The following is a 23,080-nucleotide window of genomic DNA, read 5'->3' as shown; positions in this document are numbered from 1 at the left end:
TCATTCCCCCCCGCTGTGGATGCTTTACACATATACCACGCGCAGCACTGACAGACTTTGCCTTCTATAGGCTCCCAGTTAGATCAGAGGGGAGGGAGTGTGAAACAACTGGGGTTGAAAGCACAAACAGAGGTGGTGTCGTCTGTATCTACATTATATATGTATGTATGCGTGAATGTATATGTGTGAGTAAGCCTGTTGTTTAAGTCTAATTTCTTACTCTAGATTGAAGTAACTGGCCCCTATGTCCGTGTCAGGGTGAGCTCGTTGCTCCGTGTTGAGTCATGGGGAAGAAAAAGGCTGCAGAGGGATGGTGAGTAGTGGCCAAGACCTCATTGACATAAGAACTAACACAGGAAATCAGTTGCTTGGCTTAATGAAAACCAGATCATGCACAAAAAAAAAAAAGAGTGTATGAGCGCTCAGCACGGCCCTGAGCGATGTCACATCCACAACAGTTCAGAGTGCTGTACAGGAGCCTGCTGCTGCGCGTGTCCCATCCCTCACACATCAACACTGCACACTATTCAGAAGCACATTAGCTCATGTCTACTTTCAAGCGTAAATCAATAGTGCTCAGCCCTTAGGCACCTAGTTACAGAATGACACTAAAAAGCAGTTTGACAACAAGTTAAAAACTCTAAAACATTAGAACATTTCAAGATATCGAGCATTTTTTCGTCTTTACAGGGGCTCTACCGGCAGAATAGGCCCTACGAAAGCGCAAAGTCTGGCACCTTTGAATCGGTTAATCCTGGCTATTTTACATCTTTTCTTTTTTTTATCTTACATCCTTCACTTACCTCAATAAGAATAACAAAACAACAAACATTTTTTAAAACTATCAGTACAACTTCTGTGGGTTCAGGCACATAAAGAGTAGAAAAGAAAGAGGGATTTCGATGAGTATAAAACAGTCACATTTGGAGGAGGAGAAACATTCTGTATGTAAATGCACTGGTTGGTGATGATGGCTGCGCCGACAGCGTTTAATTAACAAACAAAAAAAGAAAAGTGGACCTTTATGATTCACAGGAATGCAAACAAACCGGAAAGTATGTAGCTGCGTGGTGAAATTTTCTAAAAGGACGGCATTAAGAGTCAATAAGGCAAGGAAAGGTTGAGTTTCAAATGACAGCGCGTACAACTTTCCTTTTCCTCCCTAAATCCTTCCATCAATTCTCCCTCTCCACACTCAGATGAGGCATAAAGCTCTATTTACTACCTGCCAAAGCTCCTTCTGCTCCACAAGACTCACAAGCTCTAAGGCAGCTGCCAAAATATGGAATATGGTTTTTTACTTATGTACCTTAGCAAAGCCACAGGTGGGAAAACATGAGATGAGAGCCAGTGCAGCCAGAGTCAATAACTCTAATAAAAGATCGCTGGACTGTTCAACTTTTCGAACCTTTAAGGCCGTCATCCTGGCGAATTATCAATTGGGTATTGACTACAGGAGTGTGTGACAGATGGCGATGCACTGGAAAGTGAAGCAACTGAAATGCAACATAATACAAATCACAGACAGCTTGAAAGAAGTGTTTGATTCTTTTCGGCTGAATTAACTATAAGACTGTTGGATTTAAAGCAGCCTAGTGTTTGGCCTATTCAGGAGAAACAAGAAAAGAAGACGACAACACTGGTTTAATAACCGTACGCCATTTAAACTGCTTCAGAAATGACAAGACAGAATGGAAATATTATGGACATCCTGCATGAAATGTTCCACTTCTCTTAACTGTGTTATTTCAGTTTAGTCTCACTGGATCCCTCTATTAAAACAACAGTAAAACAAACATCAGAAGGAAATATGGCAGGGAGAAAAGACGGTATAAAAAAAACAAAATAACGCAGTCAAAAGTGCTCAAATAAGGAGTGTTTCATTTTTTTCTCTTTTTTTTAAATCATATGAGGCAGACCTTTTTTTTTGTTTCTAACTGTGTCCTCTAGGCTCGGGTTTTTGGGGAGGAGGAGAGTGGGTACGTGAAAAGCGGCGAAGGAGGAGGTGAAAGATCGAGGCTGACGGATGGCCCGGTCGGGTGCTGCGAAAGGGTTCGGCTCCTGGTGTCGTGACGTGGGTTTTCCTTGACCCCTCAGCTCCTGTAGGCCGTCCTTCCTCAGACCTTTGTTTCCTCCTCAGCGGCCGAGGGGCGGACCTCTAACCCAGGCTGGTGATGTTGGCCCTGCCGCCTGGTGGCGCCACGATGCGCTGGGTGTTCCGGCGAGGAATGTTGTCGTCAATCTGGGCACCTGTGAGATCAAAAAGAGGGTTGGCTAATCAAAGTTGTGTTTAGACTCTGTTGTTTAAACTGATGTTTCGGTAATTGGGGGCTATCTCTTTATTTTATTTTTCCAACTGACTCCCTGGACCTTGTCCTGAATGCTGAGCGCAGCTGAATTTATGGATGTCTATGGCATCGAGTAGCAGCACTGCTCAAAAGCAGGGGTATAAGGTATTATTGATACACTCGAGAATTGCGATATTACGTTTGATGATACTGTGTCGATCTTCAACAACAGTATTATTGATTCTAAGTATCGATTTTTAATTAGTAGTTTACAGGCAAAGATGTACTTGTAAATAGAGCTGGACGATATGGCCAATAACAAAATGATAAATATTTTTAGGCTGTATCGGGATACACAGCATATATTTTGATATTTTACAAATCTCCTCTAAACCACTGTAGGTTACTAAAATAATTAACTATTAAACGAACTTATGTTACAAAAAGTTAAAGCATTTTTATAATAATGATAAAGTACTAATATTAAAAAATTAAATAAAGTCCTGTTAAAATAAAGTAAAATAAAATACTGTTTGAATTAAGTTAAATAAATTACTGTTACAATAAAATTAAAGTAATATCATAAAGGTAAATAAAGTACTGTTACAATAAACAATAGTTATAATGAAGTTAAAGGAAACACTGTTTTAGTAAAGAACTGTTACAATAAAGTTAAATAAAATACTGTTATAGTAAAGCTGACAAAGTACTGTTATAATAAAGTTAAATGAAGTACTGCTATAATGAAATATATCAAGAAGAACCACTGTTGCTTTATTTCTAAAGGTTCTGGCTCATCTCGAGCTGAGGAGTTGACGTTTTGTTGTGAAGCTTCTGGTCAACAGTTAGGCCTCATTTACACCGCAAGCGATGCCTTCGCAATGCGAAGAAGTGAGTTTGGACCCAAAGCCCAGGGTGGACAGGTTCGAGCGCCAGTGATTATTCCAACACTTGGAGAATTAATATTTAGCACTACAAATGGGTAAGTAGTCTTTGTCTGCTTTGTATTACTACTAAATATGGGTTTGCATGTGTCATGACCTCTCTCGGCCACCGCACGTTGAATATAGCGACCGGTCGCTCGCGACTCGCTCTTCTATTTTCAAGCTTGCTCGCAAAAGCAGCGCAACTCGAGCAGCGCGTAGAACAGATGCGGTGTGAATGCTCTAACCTGTTAACATGCTCGCCAAAATGAAAATGTGAGTAAACAGCGAACGTTTGTGTAGTCGCTTGCAGTGTAAATGAGGCTTTAGCTGTTAGCAGTTAGCAGAAGTTTAAACTGTTACAGCGGCACCATTAAACATTAGGATTTATTCACTTTGAGAGGGAAACAAGTTAACACAGTGATTATGGACTAATGTTTGCACTGACCAGATAGACTGAAACCAGACTGGTGCAGATTACGGACGGGCTGGTTGGGCTGCTTGGCAGGTGAGGTCTTAGCAGAGGAGGCAGGAGTCATAGTTTTAGGTGTGACTGACACCTCGCAGACCGGACCGTCGTACAGTCCTCTGGGTACGCCCCTCAGCTCAGCCAGCTGCATTTTAAAAAGAAAACAGACACAACACTCAAAGCAATGAAAACGGACAAGGAGTTATTCCAAGTTTGGGGCCGATCTGTAATGAGCTGCATCATCCCTCCAGCTTTCCACAAAACAATCAATCATAATAAAAAAAAGCTGGGTGTGGAGCCTCCCTGTCAACAATCACAACTTCACTGGACAAACTTTGCACAAGCAGCTGTTTAATGAGTTGCCAATATGGAATCAGCTACAATAATTAAACACAGATACTAGCAGAGCAAAAAGAATCAGCACTGTACCCTGCTGCGAGCCTTTATCCTCTTGTAGACGTAGTCAGGGAAAGGTTTGCGGGCTACGAAGCGTCCCGAGCCCTCAGTGGTGTGGAGGTTCCCTTCCTCCAAGACGATCTTGCCCTGGCTGATGACCACCAGAGGCCCGCCGCGCACCTCTGTGCCCTCGAAGATGTTGTACTCCACAGTCTGTAGAGGAGAAGGTAAAGGTAAACATTGTATTGAAAGTTTTTCCAGCATAAAAATATCTGTTTGTTGCAGCAGACTCAAGTTCAGGATCACAACAGTTTCAGAGTAACGGGTGTTTCGACTCAACAACTGCCCGTGTTAACTAGTGACTCAGCCTATTGAGTTGTGGTTACTCATAGTGACAACAGCTGTCGGAAACACCAACAAAATGCCTTCAATTTTATTTTAATCAATTTTAAATACACACTCATCTGTGTTTATTATCGACACCAACCATTTACAAGCTACCACGGATGCATTCAGCTGAAAGTCACAAGTAAACACAGCCCCTCGTTAAACTGAGACCCCAGCGACGTCTATGACTGCAGCCTTTTTAATGTGTTGACACTACACTGAGTACACGATCAAAAATTCTTCTGTTACAGTGAAACAGAAGCAGAATTCATGTTTGCCTAACAACTGTACTGCTGAGCTCTGAACCTTTCTGTTTGACACAAGCTTCGTACAATGTGGTCTAGTGTCCTCTTTGTCTTGGGAAGATTTTTGATTTCAAGATACATAACTCTGAGTCTGTGTCATGAAATCTGACGTTCTGTACATGACCACAGATTACACAGGCATAAGCATCTTGTGACTTGTATGCTTGTATTGTCTTGCTGATGTACACGCTACATGTCTCCACCACATGTATGTATATATCTGGCCACTGATTATTGGGCGACTTGATCTGGAAGATGGACACACTATTTGTCAATATGCTTTGGTAGCATTCGCAATCTTTGGTGCTTCATGCCCCTGCTTGACAAGCTATTGCACTCTACCACACTTCCGTTACCATTCTGCATGCCCAGCCTTTGGTACGTCATCATTAGCCCTTTTTTTATTTTATTTTTTTATACTTTAATGTTAATTGAGTTTTAGTTTGTGTGTTCGACCATATGTATCTTTCGTAACAACTCACAACATTCTTCACACAATCAGGAAGGTAAAGGTACAAACTAATAGTCATGGTTACACATGTCATATCTGTGTCCAGTATCTTGAAGTTCATGTATCAGTTAGTCCAGATGTTTTTTCTACTGTGTCATAAATCATCCATTTCTTCCTTTTACAAACAAAAACATTTTCTCTCACTCTAAGCTGACAGGTCATTTTTTTCATAGCACAAATCTCTCTTATAATTTCCACCTTTTGTTCTATAGTAGGGGATTCAGTCTTGTGCTTATTCCTTGTTGTTGCCTTCTTGCTTGTGATCAATAACATCTTAGCCAAGTATCTACAGTATCATAATCCACGACACAATCATTTGTATATCCAAGGTACTTAATTTTGAAGTTATTAGGTACTGCACATCCTAGAATTTCTTTAATTGTAACATTCCAATTTTCCCAGATTTGGTGTAGCTTGTGACATCCCCAAAAAATATGTGTGGTTTGCCTCTCTATTCCCACAAGCATTAGCCCTTTTTACACAAAGACTGTGCCACAAAGTCACTTCTTCATACCACCATTGCATTTTTTACGCAGAACCAAACGACGACGACATCATTCCACTCCAGTGTGCGATTATACACTGCATTGCAGCTTTGCGGAATCAAAAGAGGTGTGACAGGTGTGACATGTAACACAATAGCATTGGCCTCAAGTGTGACATAAAACATGCACGTTGGCAGGGCTTTCTAAACAACAACAACGGCATTAATGTGTCAATAACAACATTTACCATCCCTGTTATATGACTGCTGATCTCATCCCCTGCTAAGAGGGTAAGGAGCTACCTCACCGTTTCCCCAATTTGCAGACATTTAGAGCCTTTGTTCTTCTTTGAGTTAGCCGCTAACTGCTAACAGCAACTTTATAAATTTCCCACAGTGCAAAATGTAAAACCTGTGCCACCCATGATCCCATGGCAGGCTGTCGTGTTTATACAGATATCATTTTGGTGCTGTCACTACCTGCTGTGGCGGCTTAAGGGTGAGACCACTCTTCCCCCAATTTCACAATAATACCTTGTACAAAAAATGGTGAGGCAGCATAACGGCGTGATATTCCCACTCTGAACAGGCGCCGTGAAAGGGGCTATTGTTTGCAGACTGTAAAATGGTCCATATATATATGCAAAGAAATTACACCAAGACTCTACTCTGCACTTTGTGACTTCATTTCATATCTAAAAAGGTGAATAAATTCAGTTTACATGAGTTTATGATTCATTTCAGGTTAGACGTTTTTGTTTCTCATCTCCGTCCTCAGCTGTAAATGAACTCACTTCACTCACACACTAGATTCACAGGACTGACTAAAAACCTGTTCACACAAACCCCTCATGGCAAGTCTGTTCACATATCACACTTCATGTAGCTCTCTTGATAGATGCTTTATACATCACCAGTTGGAAGAAGAGGACGACACAGAATAGGAGTGTTCTGAATTCTCACTGAGGCTGCCTCAATTATTGATTTTAAAAATTCATTTTAAAGATGAAAGGAAGTTTATTCTCTCGGCCAAATTTGTGTGAAAATGCCAAAAATGATGTCATTCGACCATATCAGTCCCAGTGGTTGGACTGATATGGTTGAATGTTAATGATTAATTGAGGCTTACTGATAAACTGATTTATGTATCTAACCCTCAGACAACATACCTATAGCTCTGGCTCTTAAAAGCAAAATAAGCTGTCATGTTTAGTTGTAACCCCTCTTTGTGTTACGGAAGTCCAAGAAACATGACGGAATCTAAGTTTGGATGTGTCCCATTCTACTGTGCCTAATGGTACTACTTTATCAATGTTAATTTGTCTGATATATTGCTTACGAAGCAGTTGTGAGCCAAACATAGTCGTCAGCTCGATAAAACCTTCAAAATGTGATTTTCTGGGGGTGACCCTAAAGTCATATATATGATCAGAAATCTTGAATGTAATTATTCACATTAATTGTTTTATTTTCAAGTTTTTCAAGTAGTTATTTGACTTTACGCATTTAATTAGGGGCTCAAACAAGAAGGGCTGAAACCTTATTAAAGGCTTGTTGATGTCTCATTGGATTTTAAAAACACTGGCCGATTGCAGAAAATGTTAAACAATAATGTTGAACCACGTGTGTTAAATAAATGTGAAATTGCTCCATAGGAGGCGCCACCAGTTTGGCTTTTCGCAAAATTTGGCCACAAATCAATGATGGTTTGTCCAAACTGAACTCCGTGGATATTGTAACCTAAGCCAATGAAGAATGTCCCCAAAATGTTTCTGCTAGGAAGCAACAGTTTTGCCAAAGAAGAGCGTTGCCTGGTGGAGATTTGGACGTAAATCCATGAGCATCTGTCTGACTGTCATAAAACCTGTTGTTTATCTTTGGTACAGGTGTCGTGAACAGTCAAAGGTCTTGATCCTACCCAGCTTTCAAGTTTTAAAGGTCTGCTCTGGCTTAAATCTCAACATTGATATATTGATGTAATCATTTTTGCAGTGTCTTGGCTTTCTGCACTGAAGATAAAGCATGTCATAAAGAGTGTTTTTAAAATCTAAGGCAGGTTGAGGCTCTCGTCTGCCAACCGACAGCTGTGCTCCTGTGATGTTGTACTGCAGCTGCTTGTACCTCAAACAACCGATGCAGATATATCAAATCATCGCAGAAAGACCTTCAAAGCAGAGATCCAATGATTCATCTTCTCCAGCTGATTTCCCCCCATCGTGAGATGATGTAACCTCCCTGTAGCACATGCTGTATGTGGGAATGTTGCCGCTTTGATTCACAGATTTATGAAAATCTCACTCGTCTGTCTCTGGAAATTTGCCAGAGCGATGCTGATGGACCTCCAGTTTGTGTTCACACATGATGCCGCCGTGTAAAACTGCCAGAATATTTATGGATTAAAGTGCACTTGTGAAAGGAGCTTAACTGATTTAGAGTTGAAAGCGCTCCTTCTGGCTGCTAATGCTAATAAAGAGAGCAAAGCTAATCGTCGGGCAAATACAAGTGATGTGGCACAGAGGCCTCAGTTCTCAGGCCAGAGGAGGAAGAAGAAGAAGAAGAAGCGGGGTCGTACGAGTGGTTCGGGTGTTTGGGTGTGTGTGAGTGTGTGGACAAGGAGGGTGGGGAAGTTGCTGTGTGACGAATTTGGAAGCTGTATGACTGCTCTCTCCTAAAAGCTACTGGAGCTAAAGCTGAGGTCATGGCAATCTGGTGGACTGTGAGAGCCTGAAATGAGATCACCAGGGGGCTGGGCTATCCTGTCACACACACACACACACACACACACACTCCACATGAGCAGTTTCTCCCATGAACATTAGTCCCGTCGTTATTCTGACCAAGCGGAATAAAAAGAAACCAAAGAACACGACAGGCTTAAGCAAACAGACTTCAAGAACATACATAGCAATGGTCTCTGTGTCTCTCTTACACACACTCACACACACACACACATACACACACACACACACACAGATACATACATACTCAGTGATCCGCCTGCTAACAATCAGAAACGATGTGTTCCAGTTCTCTGGCAGATTTTAAGGATGACATCACTCCCTTGACGCTGTGTGAGGCCCACACCCTGTTCAACAGTCACACAACGGCCTCACAACAAAAATGCACTAATAAACCTGCTGCTCTGGCTGTCATCAGGCACATTATCTTTATTCTTATTATTAATCATTATCAGATACTAGAATACATTTTTATTTAATTAATAAATTGCGTTTTTTATGAATTTAAGATGTATTTTATGTAGAATCATTTACTTGCTTGGTATTTTTAAGAAATTGAAAAGGGGTTTTTACTTTCTTAATGCTGCATCATACAATAATGGTAAATGGACTGCACTTGTATAGCACCTTTCTAGTCTTCTGACCACTCAAATGTATTTTACACTACATCACATCCACCCATTCACACACACTGGTGGCTGAAGCTACTATACAAGGTGCCACCTGCTACTCAGTAAGCATTCACACACTCTCACACACATCAGGAGCACTTTGGGGTTCAGTATCTTGCCCAAGGATACTTCCACGTAGGACAGGATGAGCCAGGGATCGAACCACTGATCATCTGAATAGTGGACACAGCCAATAGTGTGATTCCAACTTCATGGCAGCAGTTTGAAGTAGATCCTCCCCTGTGTTAACTTGACAATGTCCTGAGGCACAAAGCCAAGTCCATAAAGACATTTTTGTGTGAAGTTTTTTTTCACCAAGAAGTTTCTATCTTTTTTGTTTTAAGATATTTTTAAGTCTTTTTTGCCTTTAATTGAGCAGATAATTGTTTTGGCGTGAAAGGCCATAGGATGGAATCAAACCTGCGACCGCTGTGGCAAGGAAAAAGCCTTTGTACATGCTGCTTCTGCTCTATCAGGTGAGCTAACGAGCGGCCCAAACAGTCTCTTTCTTACCTTTTGTAAGACAGACATTTCTAGAAAGTTCTTGAAATAGTTTTTTTTTAATAAAGTTTCTGGGACAGAAATGATTTGACATGATGGATATTTATATATATTTTATACACTTTATTGTCTGAATTGTTCAAAGATTTGTTGATCATTGTTTGAGTGTTCTGTTTTATCATGTTTCCTCATTTAAATCCTGTGTTATGAAGCACTTTGAGCTGCATCTCTGCTTCAAGGGTGATGTATAAATGAAGTTTTATATTTTCATTTCGGCTACTTCTGTAGAGTACTGTCTTCATTTACGACACCAGTAACCTGATGAGTCCTGAAGCAACCTCTGATCACATCCGCTATCGGCTGCCAATGATGAAGCTTCTGGGGGCAACAGCTAATATTCCAGGAGATCCGGTGTAACCAGTGGATATCTGGACCAAGACTTCCTCTTCCGTGCACTGCTCATCGATTACAGTTTGATTAGCAACTTGAGACAGGTCTGGACAACAATTCAGCTGATTTCAATATCAGATGTCTGCATATCAATGCAGATGAATTAGAAAAAAATAACTAAATCGTCATCAGACTATAGCTGGTGTGTTCCGAGATTACATTTCGGCCAAAGCGCTCTGCCTCTTCTGTTCTCTACACGCACGCTCAATCATGACTGATCAATACTCAGGCTGCAAATAAAAACCAGAATGCTTTCAATATCAAGATCTTGTACCTCTGCCTACAGATGCTACATACATATGCAGATATGTTGATAGAGATTATCCACTAGATTAGCCACTATGGGTAGAATTTTATACTCCCTGACTTTGGCCCCCCCAGCGCCTCGCATTTCTGCGCTCTAGGTGCCTGGCGTTTTTGTCGGAGCGCTCTAAACTCCTCATTTTGAAAAAACTTCAACTCAAAGCGGAAAAGTGCTCCACGTCATCTTTTTTTCCATTTGAGAGGCGGGCCTTCTGTGGTGGTCTTGACAACTAGCTTACAGTTGGCAAGCAATCGAAGAGAAACTGGTGGTAGCGGTTGCTGGATATCCAGAGCTATACGGGCTGACAATAGACAGCAGGTTGTCAAACTGCCCCTCAGTCATCCTCCTTTTTTTTTAGGGTCTCATGTACCCACACAGATCTTGGTTTCCCTGTGACCAACAAACTATTTACTGACAGCCTCTCACCCTCAACCAGAGCTAGAGCAAGTACCCTCTGCCTCAACATTTTAGGAGCTAGCTACTGATTACTGTAAGAAAAAACACAATGGTAGATTGATAACATGGGAAGGTTAGTGCAAGGACGTGATGGGGCAGTTGCCTGGCAACAATAAAAAGGCGCAGCAAGTGTTGTTTTTACTCGTGGCATTCAATTAAAAATGCCACCAGTGCGCCTTGCGTTTTGCAACCTACAAAACGCTTCCTGTGTGATCAGGGCCTTACTAATGGGTAAATATTATCAGTTATGAAGTTATGAGTGAAGTTGGTACCGAGTTGTGGCTCTTGGCAGAGATGATCTTCGTGATGTCTGGATCCCACAGCACCAAGTCGGCGTCTGAACCCACGGCGATACGACCCTTGCGGGGGTACAGGTTGAAGATCTTGGCGGCGTTGGTGCTGGTCACCGCCACAAACTGGTTTTCGTCCATCTTACCCGTCACCTGAAATTAATCAGAGCTCAGAGTGAGTACAGGTTTTGCTCTCCGACTTTTAACTGGTCTCACTTGTTCTGCCGATCCTCTCCATGCCATTCTTCTTCGTGCATTTTTTTATTCAGTCAGTCCTGCTCAGTGTGGACTATTGTGTTTTTTAGTATTACATAATTTTGGATATGTTGATTGTTTTGGAGCGATGTACACTTTAATGTGTGCATGGTTTTTGTTTCTTGGTTATATATTATGCACACAGTCATTTTTACATTTTTTTCATTTGAAAAATGAAGACAATAAATATACGTACCACACACTTGTCCCAGATGATAGACATCCTCTCCTCAGTGCCGTTGACGCCCTCAGGAATCAAGCTGAAGTCGTCTTTGCCCACGGCACGCTGGGCAGTGTTAAAGGGACAGTGTGCGCTTCCTGTCACCTGCAGGTCACCACTACACAGAAGGTCAAGGTGGAGAAAGAGAAAGAGGTTTTCATTGTAGAGACAATTAAGTTGTAACACCAAATCCAATTATATAATTTCACTATGCCCAGTTTGGTTGCATCATCCCCTTACCAGGAGAGCAGGGAGTTGAGATAGTCTGGTGTGGTTGGGTCGGGGCTCAGAGGAGGGGAGGTGACGTAGGCAGCAGCCTTGGCCCAGTTCTTGCTCCAGTAGTGAGAACCGTCTGTTCCCAAGCTAGCGGTAATTGGCTCTCCGTAGACCACAGTGCCTGAAAGTCAGATCCCATTATAACACCAGATACTACGCTCCTGGAGTTTGTTTCGCGCTCGTTAAATGGGCTGTTGCAATGTTTCCTGTTTGTGCTTGTTTGTGTCGGTTTTACTGTCTCTGTTTTCTGTAAAGATCTACTGTGTGAGCACAGCACAACACGTCTGATTAGAGCTGAGCAGCTAGAGTAATTGTGAGTAAGTAGGGGTTTACTGGTCCAAACCCAAAACAGACTTGTGGGACTCCACAAATGAAGTATTTATGTCAGTGTTAGTGGGGTAGACTGAGGTTTCGTTTCAAGTGTGCAGCAAATTTTGATTTAAGGGACAGTTCACCCCAAAAATACATATTTTTTCTCTTACCTATAGTGCTTTTAATCAATTCAGATTGTTTTGGCGGAAGTTGCCGAGTATTGAGAAATTGTCCGTAGAGATGTCTGCCTTCTCTTCAATACAATGTAACCACATGCCACTCGGCTTGTGGTGCTCGAGCACAAAACAATACAGCTGAAAAACTCAACAGCAATGTCGCTTTCCAGAAATCCTGATAGGTTACTCAAGATAATCCACAGACCTATACTAAAATCCCTTCAGTGGCTCCCTGTTTTAGGATCCAGTTCAAAATTCTCATTCTTACCTATAGACACGGTCAGGCTCCCATTTATGTTTTGTCTGTCGCTCGCACTCGCCTTAAGACACGTGGTGATTTTGGAACGCTCTGCCTGCTTCCTTACGATCTGCTGACTCTGTGGTTTCTTTTAAAAGCCAGCTAAAGACACACCTGTTCAGACAGACGTTTTGGTAACATGTCTGCATCAGAGCCGATATCTCCAACACAATGCAACTCACACCAAAACAATCTAAACTGATAAATAACACTACAGGTATGAGCAAAAATATGTGTTTTTGATTTTGGGTGTACTGTCCCTTTATAGTTAGCAAGAGCGGATGTATGTCTTTTTTTGGGTCTCACCCTTCTTCCTGGCCTGGGCGATGACATCAGCAGCACTCTTGCTCATCACCTTGGTGACATAGAGAGGGCAGTTGGTCTGATTGGCCACAGTCACAGAGCGGTTTACGGCCTCCGCCTCCACCTGGAGAAGAGAAGGAACAATGGAAAGTGGATGGATGGCATTAGTTTGACACTCTTTCTTCTCTCACCCTCCCTTGCTTCTTGCTGTAAGGAGGGGTTTTGAGTGATGACATTAAAGCTAATGGTCTGTCAGACTTATACATAGGCTATACTACACACAGATCAAATGAGTTAAAGACTTTCAAAGTGAGCTGAAAAATGAGTTTAATAAATCAATGCTTCAAATTACAGTAACATGAAGTATAGTAGCCACAATTTAGAGTCACAACCAGTAAAAACTAGAACAACCAATGGGTTCCTTGGTCAAAGTCACTCGCTGGGCCCAGTTTTAGAACTGTATAATATTAAACATCTGACAAAATATACAAGATAAGAAGTGCTTCTAAGGAGCAGACGCAAAACCAGTGCCTAAAAGAGTAACAATAGGAGTAAGATAAGTATAAGAGTTACTGCACATGATATTGAAAAGTGATATTGCACACGATGTCATGAAAAATACTGCACAAGATTGGTCACGAACTGGTCTCGAATGAAGCAGGAGCGCTGCAGCTGGTAGCCATGAGACAGGCTGCAGCGTAACCACTTGGGGCATTAGGCACCATCAATTTACATCCACTAACTGCTTGTTTTTGCCACTGACAGGATCAGATTGTAATGTGTGACGATATTTTGAGGAGCCCCTACAGAAAAATTAAAGGGAGAGCTGTAGAGAGGAGTGCTGGGAAGAATTTGCTGTGCTGGAGTACAGAAAGCATATCTCAGTGTTATCTAAAATATTTTCTATAATCGTGGCTGAATATTTAGCTGAGTTTGATAATGTGTAAAAGTCTGCAAGGATTCAGAACGAGACTTCTCCTCTCTAGCTGCTGCTGGCTGCAGAACTCTCGCTCAATACTGGACCGATTTCAAAACTTGTTGTTCCCATTAGTCACTTAGAAACAAATACATGAGAAAATAGGGTCCAGGTTGGAACGTTTTCCTTTAATGTACTTACAATCTGTTTTCCATCCATAGCAACAAAAATAAGGTAAAACACTTAAGAGCAACTTGGCTATTTATTTTGAAAAGTGAGATGACAGGATTGTGACAGTACAATGACTAACATTAACAGAGTGTTCCAAGATGAGAGAACACTGTGTGTCTTGTCTGTAATTTACCCCTGATATTTGTAATGATGATTTAGTTCTTGCAGTAGAGATAATAAAAACAGTAATAATAATAATTGGGATTGATTTAATAAGAAAAATAGAAGATTTAGTCATAAACACAGCTGCTGTAAGTCATAACTTCAAATTACTTTCTCTACTTTGTTGCCACATCTGTATGTTCTTGAGTAACAGCAATGATTATGTAAAGGATGTGCTTTTATCTGTGATGCATCTACGGCTGAGATGAATCTGAAGACGATGTTAATGTATTTGCCAAGGCAGCGAGACAGCCACGGCTTCAATGTAAAACTGTCAAACACAACACGAACAGCTGTGAAAGTTGGAAAGGTCCAGGACTTCTGCAAATATAACTAAGAGATGATTCCTCATTCCCCAAAGTCAAACCAGCTTTTCACCCCAAACCCAGACAGGTCAGTTTACGTCCACAAGGCTGAAACTCTGTCTCACCTCCTCAGGGTGGCTCAACACGTGTCCCTCAGGCCCAGTGATCCCCTGCTCCAGGATCCTGTGCTGCTCCTGAATAAACACACACATAGACACAGACTAAAACTGACCACTGTGGGAAGAGGAGACGTTGAGTCATGTAAAGGTGCAAGCATGTTCCACATGACCAGATGACCACATGGACACTTGAAGCTCAGGGCTGCATTTTCCTTTTGATGACAATACTAAAGGCAGCAGGAAGTCATGTCACTATCTATTTTAGATCCCAGAGTGAGATGTCATACCTCAGCCACAATGTCTCCGTTCTCAGCATGCACCTGGGCGATAGCTCCCAGATCGCGGATCACACTGAACACCTCGTACACCTGCAGCAAAGAGGAAGACACAGTTATGATCTCTGATGGATGACTGCAACTTTTTGTCTGTCAACACAAACCTTGAATTTAATCTTTACTGTACATCCACTACTATACCAGACTGATGAAACCCTGTGAGTTCTGTGTTTCTTTAGGGCGACCGTTTCCTCACATCCATTTTCTTTAAAAGAGTTTTTTTTACCAATGCATTTTCTCAATGACAAATACTTTAGTTTGGTGGTAAAGCTGTCTTTGATCTAAAAGGTAAAAAGAAAAGAAAAATGTCAGTCACCAACGAAAATACCATTGGTAAAAATACTCTTTTAATACTGAGAATACAAGGTTTAACAGACACATACACCTTGGTTTTTAATCACAAGAAAATATTCCCACATGTTGGCCTAAGTTGCTGCACTTCTGACCAGATGCTGTTTTTCTCTTTGTGTGCTTTTAGCCATGTTAGGGATGGCAATCCCAGTTTGACATTTGTGGTCTTAAGTGAAATGTCCTGACAACTGTTGGATGGATAGCCATGAAATTTGGTGCAGACATTTATGTCCCCCTCATGATTAATTGTAATGTCTTTGGTAAGTTCTTTATCTATCCGTCAGCACCAATATTTTGGTTTATGACTAAATATCTGCAGAACTAATGACATTCCAATGAGCCTCAGCTGCACTTTGTGTTTAGTGACAGTTAGCAAGTGTTAGCATGCTGACAGACAAAACTAAAATGGACAACATGGCGTTCATTATATCTGCTTAATGTCAGCATACAAGCATCATGGATGTATAAAAAGAGACCTGGGTGCAGCGTTTAAGGTGGGACATCAAGTTGCTCAGTGGTGAAGCCAAAATTGTTCAACTGCCACGTATACAATTACCCCAATAATCAGCGCTGTTTCTGCATCACTGGGCTCATACAGCAGGCAGACTAGAGACTTCCACAGGCCAAGCCTGCTACTTCCTGTTTCGTGCTTCACTAACTCAAATAGGGATTAAATGATTTAAGCGTGCAACTCTTGTAAACTTTCCAATTTTTTATGGACCGAATAGATCAAGTCGTGATAGTGGAACAAGTCTTTTCACGGGGGTTGTGACACTCAAAAAAATGTATCCACTGATTTACAGTAATGCTACTGATTTTGAAACCCAGCTCACTTCCTGGGGGCCTGGTTTGCATGCTGATATTAGCATTTAGCTTAACTGTACAGCCACACAGAGCTACTAGCATTGCCGCAGACACTTCGGGTGCTTTCAGACCTAGAGTTGTCTTGCTTTGGTTCGAATCAGGGACTAATTCTGTTGCATAATTGCCTAGAGTTGGTTCGTGTTCTCACGGCAGCATTTACAAGCAGACCAGATCAAATACCTTGCACGAGAAAGCTGCTCTTGATTGGTCAGAATTTCCATGTGGGAAAAATCCAGGAAGTAAAGCAAACATTGAAGAAGAGTACACTTGCAAGATAAATGTGACACTTTGTAACGTCACAATGGAGGGACAACTACGCAGGTTGATTTTAGCGCTGCTCATCATGGACTATATTGCTGTCATTGTTCATTTTAGTCAAACCATACAGTTTGAAAACGAGGCGCGGCTCCAACTAGAAAACAATGTTTTGATGCATTGGATGTGCATATTAAGGCAGTACAGGAGGAGGTGCACATTAATAATCCTCCAGGACTGTAACATGCTCATGTTTAACCCAAACAATGTGTCATGTGACTGCAGTTGGTTCAGATCCAGGTCGGAACACGTTCTCAACACCAATGAACCGCACTAGAGTTCATTTGTAACGGGACAGAGACCACCTCTTCAAGATGGTCTCGGTCACACCTGCCCAAACGAACTGTGCTTAGGGGGCAAACAGACTTGACTTCGATTGAACCGCACCAAACAGGGCAGGTGTGAAAGCAGCCTTAGTCTACCCTGCTGAAATGTTACCGACTTATCTCATTTTTAAGCGTAATTTATTTGCTTGTTTTGTTCGACCAACAGTCCAAAACCCATCTTGATTTATAGTGATATAAAACAGAGAAAAGAAGCTGGAACCAAAGAAGGTTTGGTATTTTGGATAGCAGACACAGTCGTCACAATTTTCTGGTTAATGCAATATTAACCAGAAAATAATCATAACCTCAGTGACTCAGAATACTTCTGTGGTGAAATGAAACATGGATCCTGGTTTTGACACAGTATGTGAGTCTCCCACACCCTGATTGTTTATTAAGCATAGCAGTAACTTCATGGACTGGAGGGAAACTGACATGTTGAGTGAGTCATCACCAGCCGACTGCCAAACGTGCAACAATAAAGAGCCGTCAAATTTTGACACGGGAGAGAAACTCATTCCTCGCACAGGTGCAAAGACCAACACGGCTCTGTTTCAAAACAGCTTTCAAGTGGAATTAATTCATTTTAACCATGAGTCAGACGGAGTCTTGGACCGAGATGTGGCTTTCATCATGCTCTCACTATCCCGAGAGAAAAACACAGATGATGAGTAAGAAGCGACGTCTCTCGCCAAGACAAACAGTCTCACACCGTAGCTCTGACTGTAGGATGAGGGCAAGAGCCAAATCAAGGCTGTGATATGACTACCATGATGTTACAATGTCCGACTTATTGTTGGCTACTGATCATTGCCTGCTTTTCAAGTTACTTTTGCAATAATTGCTATTCTGGCTGAGCCCTCACTCTGAATGACAGTCAACAAGATGTGATTTAGTTGTTATTGTGGCTTCTCCAGTAAACAGCACCATCTTTGTCTGTGGATTGTGTGCTGTCATGTTTAATATTTCATGCTACAGCGATGACCTTCAAGCTGAATGCAATTTGTACGGATTTGATTTATGTGCAGCAGCAAGTTTCATGTTAAAGGGTTTAATTAGATTTATTGTAGTAGAGGCTACAGCTCCATGCGGCCAATCAAGGTCATTGTTCACAGCAGTGTCCCAACAAAGTGGCAGATGAAGTCAAAGTGAAGAAACAAAAACCGCAGTTCTTCAAATGGCCACTTGAGGCTGGCTCCAGAAGCGAGTCAATCCCCATAGACAGCCATGTTTTTAAATGCTAACCAAGCTAGCAGCCTGGTACAAAAAAACGGTTTTAGTCTCTATAGCCAATTTCCCCGTTCATGACAACTGTACAGGGGCTGAATATTTATATAATTTACCAATTTAAATATTAGTAAGACTTATAGTTATGCATAATTAAGGGCGTGGTCGCTTTGAGTGACAGGTGGGTGCTGTCCGTTGACAAGTTTGAATAGGTAAAATAACCCTGGCGCAACTCCAGATTCACATGGTATAGGTGCATTTGTTGCTATCTTCAGTTCATAACAGTTAATTGTAATATTTTGGTTGCCTAAAAAAGTTGTGCTCATCATTTGCTCACCAGTTTTTCTGGTAAGTTCATTTTATTTTAATGGTTGTAAGCCCTTCACTCAATGCCGAAAATTAGTATTAGCATTTTCATAGTTAAGCATAAACTGTAAATGCACCGTACTAACTAAGCTAGCAGCTAGCATTAGGGTTAGCTTTACCCTCCAGTCCAAATATGTGCTGCAACACAAATCACATACTTTTTTCTTTTAACTTTGTTTAAATGGTTTTAAGTCTGTTTTCACCGGCAGAAATTAGCATTAGCATTATCCCAGTGAAGCATTTACTTTAAACGCACCATGCTAACCATGCTAGCAGCTAGCAATAGGTGTAGTGTCACCCTCCAGCCCAAATATGTGCATACTTCTTCTTTTAACTTTCAGCAGGTACTGCAGCTACCCTTACAAAATACCTACTGTTGCATGTAGTATGCACACAATCAGGACATACTTGTCTTAACATTACGCCCGTGACCTCAACCCTCTTGTTCATATAGTTGTTACCTTGGAGATAAAACAAAATGCTATTCACCAAGCTAACCAGAGACAGAAGTCAACCCTGAGAGCACTGGTATCTTAATAGTTGTGTCATTTTTTTGTTAGTTATCTTTACGATTATTTTGTTCCCTTGATTAATTTGCCTATTATTATATTTTGAATAGTCATTAGTCAGTTGAATGTGATGTCGATCATCAGTGCGGCCTCTGACAGCTGTCAACAAGCTGTCAACTGTCTGCGCTCAGACTATGTAAGGAATCTTCCGCTGCGCAGAGGACTGTGAGTCAGAGTAGCCAGAAAAACATGCTGGCGTGCCAACAGCAAAATACGACCGGATGCGGTAGAACACCCTGGTCTTTTTTGGCATACTGTTTTGGAAATTCTATGCATTGGGACATAATAGTATGGTAGTATGGGTAATTAAATGCACAGATGGTCACTAATGGCTCCAAAAATCCAAGATGTAATGGCCAAAATGCCAAACTTGAGGCCACAAACCAATGGGTGTTGGCTTTAAGTGGCTTTGTCTATTATTTTTATACAGTCTATGGTCCTAACATGCCAAAATCCCTCTAAGTTCCATCCACATCTAAGATATCATTCAATTTTCATTTGACCTTGAATATAATATTCACCATCCCTATGGAAAATGTGTTCTGTGTATTCTATTTCTCTGCAATACTTGGTATGACAAAGAATGAAATGACAAGAAGAGGCGAAGCCCCACCTGAGCGTCAGTAAGCTGGAAAATATCCTTATAAGCCAGATAGACCAGGAAAGAGTTGACGCCTAGAAACAAAAGATTTCAGTGTGAGAACCATGAGGGACAGGGAAGGTTTAAACAGGATAAATTAATCCAAAATATCATAGACTCTGATCTGAACATGAGATAACATGTGACTTTCATTAATCTAATCAAATATTTAACAATGAGTGCCAAGAGAGGAAAAACTAATATGCATCCAGATTATTACAGGGGGTTGAGTACATGATGTCTTGCTCCTCTCTTGTCCTAATGGGATTCTGTCAAACAAATTGTGTTGTTAAACATCAATGTGCTGTTGCGTCATCCGGTTACATGACTGAGAATTGATACACTTAACTAAAGTTGCTTTAGCAGCTTTAAATAAATAAAAAATAATGGGTTTCTGTGTAACATATGGATCTGATGAAATAACATGTGACTTTGCGTGTGGGTGAGGTCGCACCATGATCCTTCACCAGTGTCTCCATCTCTTCCTGGATGCCCTTGTGCCACTCGGTGATGTCGACATGCAGCGAGTAGTCGCAGCAGGACTTGCTGTCGGCCCATTCACGCCACTGCTCGAAAGCCGAGATGAGGCTGACGCCAGGCTCAGGAACCACGTGGTCAACTGGATATGCACAAACACAAACACATGGAAAGTCAAACACACTGACTGAAACCTGTTGTGATGCTTTTATCTGTTATTATGTTGTTAGGTCTGGAACAAACTGAGACCGATTGTAGTTCACACCAGCTGGCCAAATATGTTTCAACTTTGTCTCAAGTGACCGCTTGTTATTGATCTTTGAGAATTACCAGATACATGACTCCTGTCTTTGTACAAACCCAAGCCAAGCTCAAAGTACAAATCATATGCTCCATCTGCTCATGGTTTCCACCACACAAAGACAAACGCTATATGAGCTCAAGATGGTATTGTTGAAGATGTTACTTTTCAGACAAGCATGAGTGAATGTAATGGCTCACATCTGCTGATGTGTGGTCCGTCAGCTCGGTCAGGAAAGAATGTGTGTTCACATTAGGGCTGCAAAAACAATTATTTTCATCCAATTCATCTGTCGACAGGTCTTTCAAATAAATGATTTATTGTTTAGCCTTTAAAACGTCCGGAAATAGTTTTAAAAGACCATCACAATTTCCCAGAACCCAAGGTGACGTCTTTAATGTGCTTGAGAGAGCAAAACCAGAGATATTCAATATACCGGCTAATCCTAAAGGTGACAAATGATGTGTTGCTCTCTGCTGACTCTGGGAGGACTGCCATCTTGGTTTTACTAGCTCCTAATGCTGCCTTCAACAGTGCAGATCATGATATCCTTTTGACAGTGGGTGGGTATTATGGGTATATAACTAAATTGGTTTAAGTCATGTCTTAGTCATTGGACATTCTCAGTATTTACAGGTCAGTTTTCCTCCTCCTCTGCCAATGTTGTCATCAATGGGATCCCCCAGGGTTCCATCCTGGGCCCAGTTGTGTTCTGCCTGTAGATCCTCCCTCTTGGAAACATTAGAAAGTACAGCATCTCCTGTCACTTCTACACTGATGATTCACAGTTTTACCTCCCACTAACATCTAGGGACTCCCAATTGCCTCTCCTGGACTGTCTCAAGGACATTAAAAGCTGGATGCCAAATATTTTTCTTTCAGCTAAACAGTACAAAAAGTAATTATCTTAGGTCCCTACAAATCCAGAAGCCATCTTGCCCGTAAGCTAGCCCTCTTTGCCCCATATGGTCAAGTCACATGCAATAAACATTGGTGTTATATTTGATTCTGGGCTCTGTCTTGATAAGCAAATCAGTTCTGTTGTTACAAATAGTTTCCATCAGTTAAGAACCATTTCTAAACTCGAGTCAATTCCCCTATCCTCATTAACTCATCTACAGATGGTCCAAAATGCAGCTGCAAGGATGATGACTGGTACTAAAAAATGCGAGCACATCAACCCTGTAGTATCCTCTCTTCATTGGCTCCCTGTTTACTGTAGAATTCAGTTTAAGACTTGATCACTTTCAAGGCTTGTAACTGTGAGGCCCAATCTGACATCACAGACCTTATTTACTAGCTCTTAGAGCCCTTGGGCTCTCAGATCTGACGATGTATGTCCCACAGTCATGACTGAAACTAAAGGGTGACAAAACCCTTGCGGTTGCTGCTCCACAATCATGTAACCGCAGTTGAATCTGATTCTGATTCTGTCTCTTTATGTCCATACTGGAAGCTTGCATCTGATTTCAGACATATCTAGACCAGATTCAGAGCCATTACATCAAACTCCAGACCACATGGAGCATGAGGTCTAATCTTGGTTTTTGCAAAGCAGATTTTAAACATATTCTTCTGTGGTTTTAAATCTAATTCAAATCCAACATTTTAAAGTTTGTCTCTGTCTGGCTTCTCAAATCACATTTCAAACTGTCTTTGTCACTTTCCATTTTCGGTGCCGTCACATCTGTTCACTTGTGACGTGCACTCCACTGACATTCCAGTCATCGGGCTGCTATGCATTACATTCATGTTCCAGACCTGCCGGACCCTGCAGCAGTCAGCGTTTTCCCGAGGTGACAACGACACACGAGTTGAGTGGGAGTGTTGTGAGGGAGAGGAGAGTTCAGCTGCTGAGTCAGCAGAGGGAGGGCCAGAGCCTAATTAAATTTTATTATCTTTTCACATTAGCTTTTTTATCTTTACAGCCTTGTGTCTCTTTTAAATAATGTGACGATTAAATTAAGCCACTGTTACAGCTGGAGACTGATAGAGTATACAGACAAAATGTAGCCACAAATCTACTTATTGAATCAATATCCCTTTCAATTGCAACAAATCTATCTAGATTTCAACTATTCAAAGAGGCATATCTTTGATTCAGAGTGTGAGCCAGGATTGCCTGCAAATGCCTCTCAACATGGAGGTGGCTGGGCCAGTAGCTAGCAGCTAGCAGCTTATAACGCAGTGCTAACAATGGCAACAGTGCTGACAGAGCGTGACATCGTTAACCTGGGGGGAAAGCAGAGGCTGAGCGCTACGATTCTGTGACGCCACTGTTCTGCTTCTGTGGTTCAGGATGGCAATTTCAGCCCCTGTCTGACTGCTGAGCGTGGCCTCTTCCTGTGTCTGTCCTTTCAAATAAACTCCCACATGGTCCAGTCATATAGGTTTTGATTTATTTTGACAAGGTACAGCTCCTAATAAATTATCCTGTTTATTTTTGTTTTTTCTACAACTAAGAGACCAATGAAATCTTGCCGACGAATGACCTTTAGGTCGACTAATGCTTGATTGACTATTAGGCTGCCCATATTAAAGGAATACACCATACACATGGCAC

The 23,080-nt window shown here is 41.5% G+C and overlaps 1 protein-coding gene across 2 annotated transcripts in view; it reads right to left on the bottom strand.

The window, feature by feature from the left end:
- Positions 1-922: 922 nt before the first annotated feature.
- Positions 923-23,080, bottom strand: part of dpysl2b (dihydropyrimidinase like 2b) — a 48,023-nt gene continuing 25,865 nt past the window's right edge. The window contains exons 4-14 of one of the 2 annotated variants that reach the window (XM_033646684.2): positions 20,194-20,358; positions 19,713-19,774; positions 15,034-15,114; positions 14,753-14,821; positions 13,017-13,137; positions 11,889-12,045; positions 11,625-11,766; positions 11,156-11,326; positions 4,110-4,289; positions 3,660-3,825; positions 923-2,250 (exon numbers count right to left, since the gene is read on the bottom strand). In XM_033646684.2, coding sequence (XP_033502575.1) covers positions 2,159-2,250; positions 3,660-3,825; positions 4,110-4,289; positions 11,156-11,326; positions 11,625-11,766; positions 11,889-12,045; positions 13,017-13,137; positions 14,753-14,821; positions 15,034-15,114; positions 19,713-19,774; positions 20,194-20,358 — 1,406 coding nt within the window. In that variant the 3' untranslated portion in view covers positions 923-2,158. The remainder of the gene's footprint in view (positions 2,251-3,659; positions 3,826-4,109; positions 4,290-11,155; positions 11,327-11,624; positions 11,767-11,888; positions 12,046-13,016; positions 13,138-14,752; positions 14,822-15,033; positions 15,115-19,712; positions 19,775-20,193; positions 20,359-23,080) is intronic. The other variant, XM_033646683.2, reaches the window with a different exon arrangement.

The sequence above is a fragment of the Epinephelus lanceolatus genome, chromosome 19, assembly GCF_041903045.1.
Source record: "Epinephelus lanceolatus isolate andai-2023 chromosome 19, ASM4190304v1, whole genome shotgun sequence".
NCBI lineage: Eukaryota > Metazoa > Chordata > Actinopteri > Perciformes > Serranidae > Epinephelus > Epinephelus lanceolatus.
The sequence above is the reverse complement of the archived record's forward strand: the minus strand, read 5'-3'. Positions and strand labels throughout refer to the sequence as shown.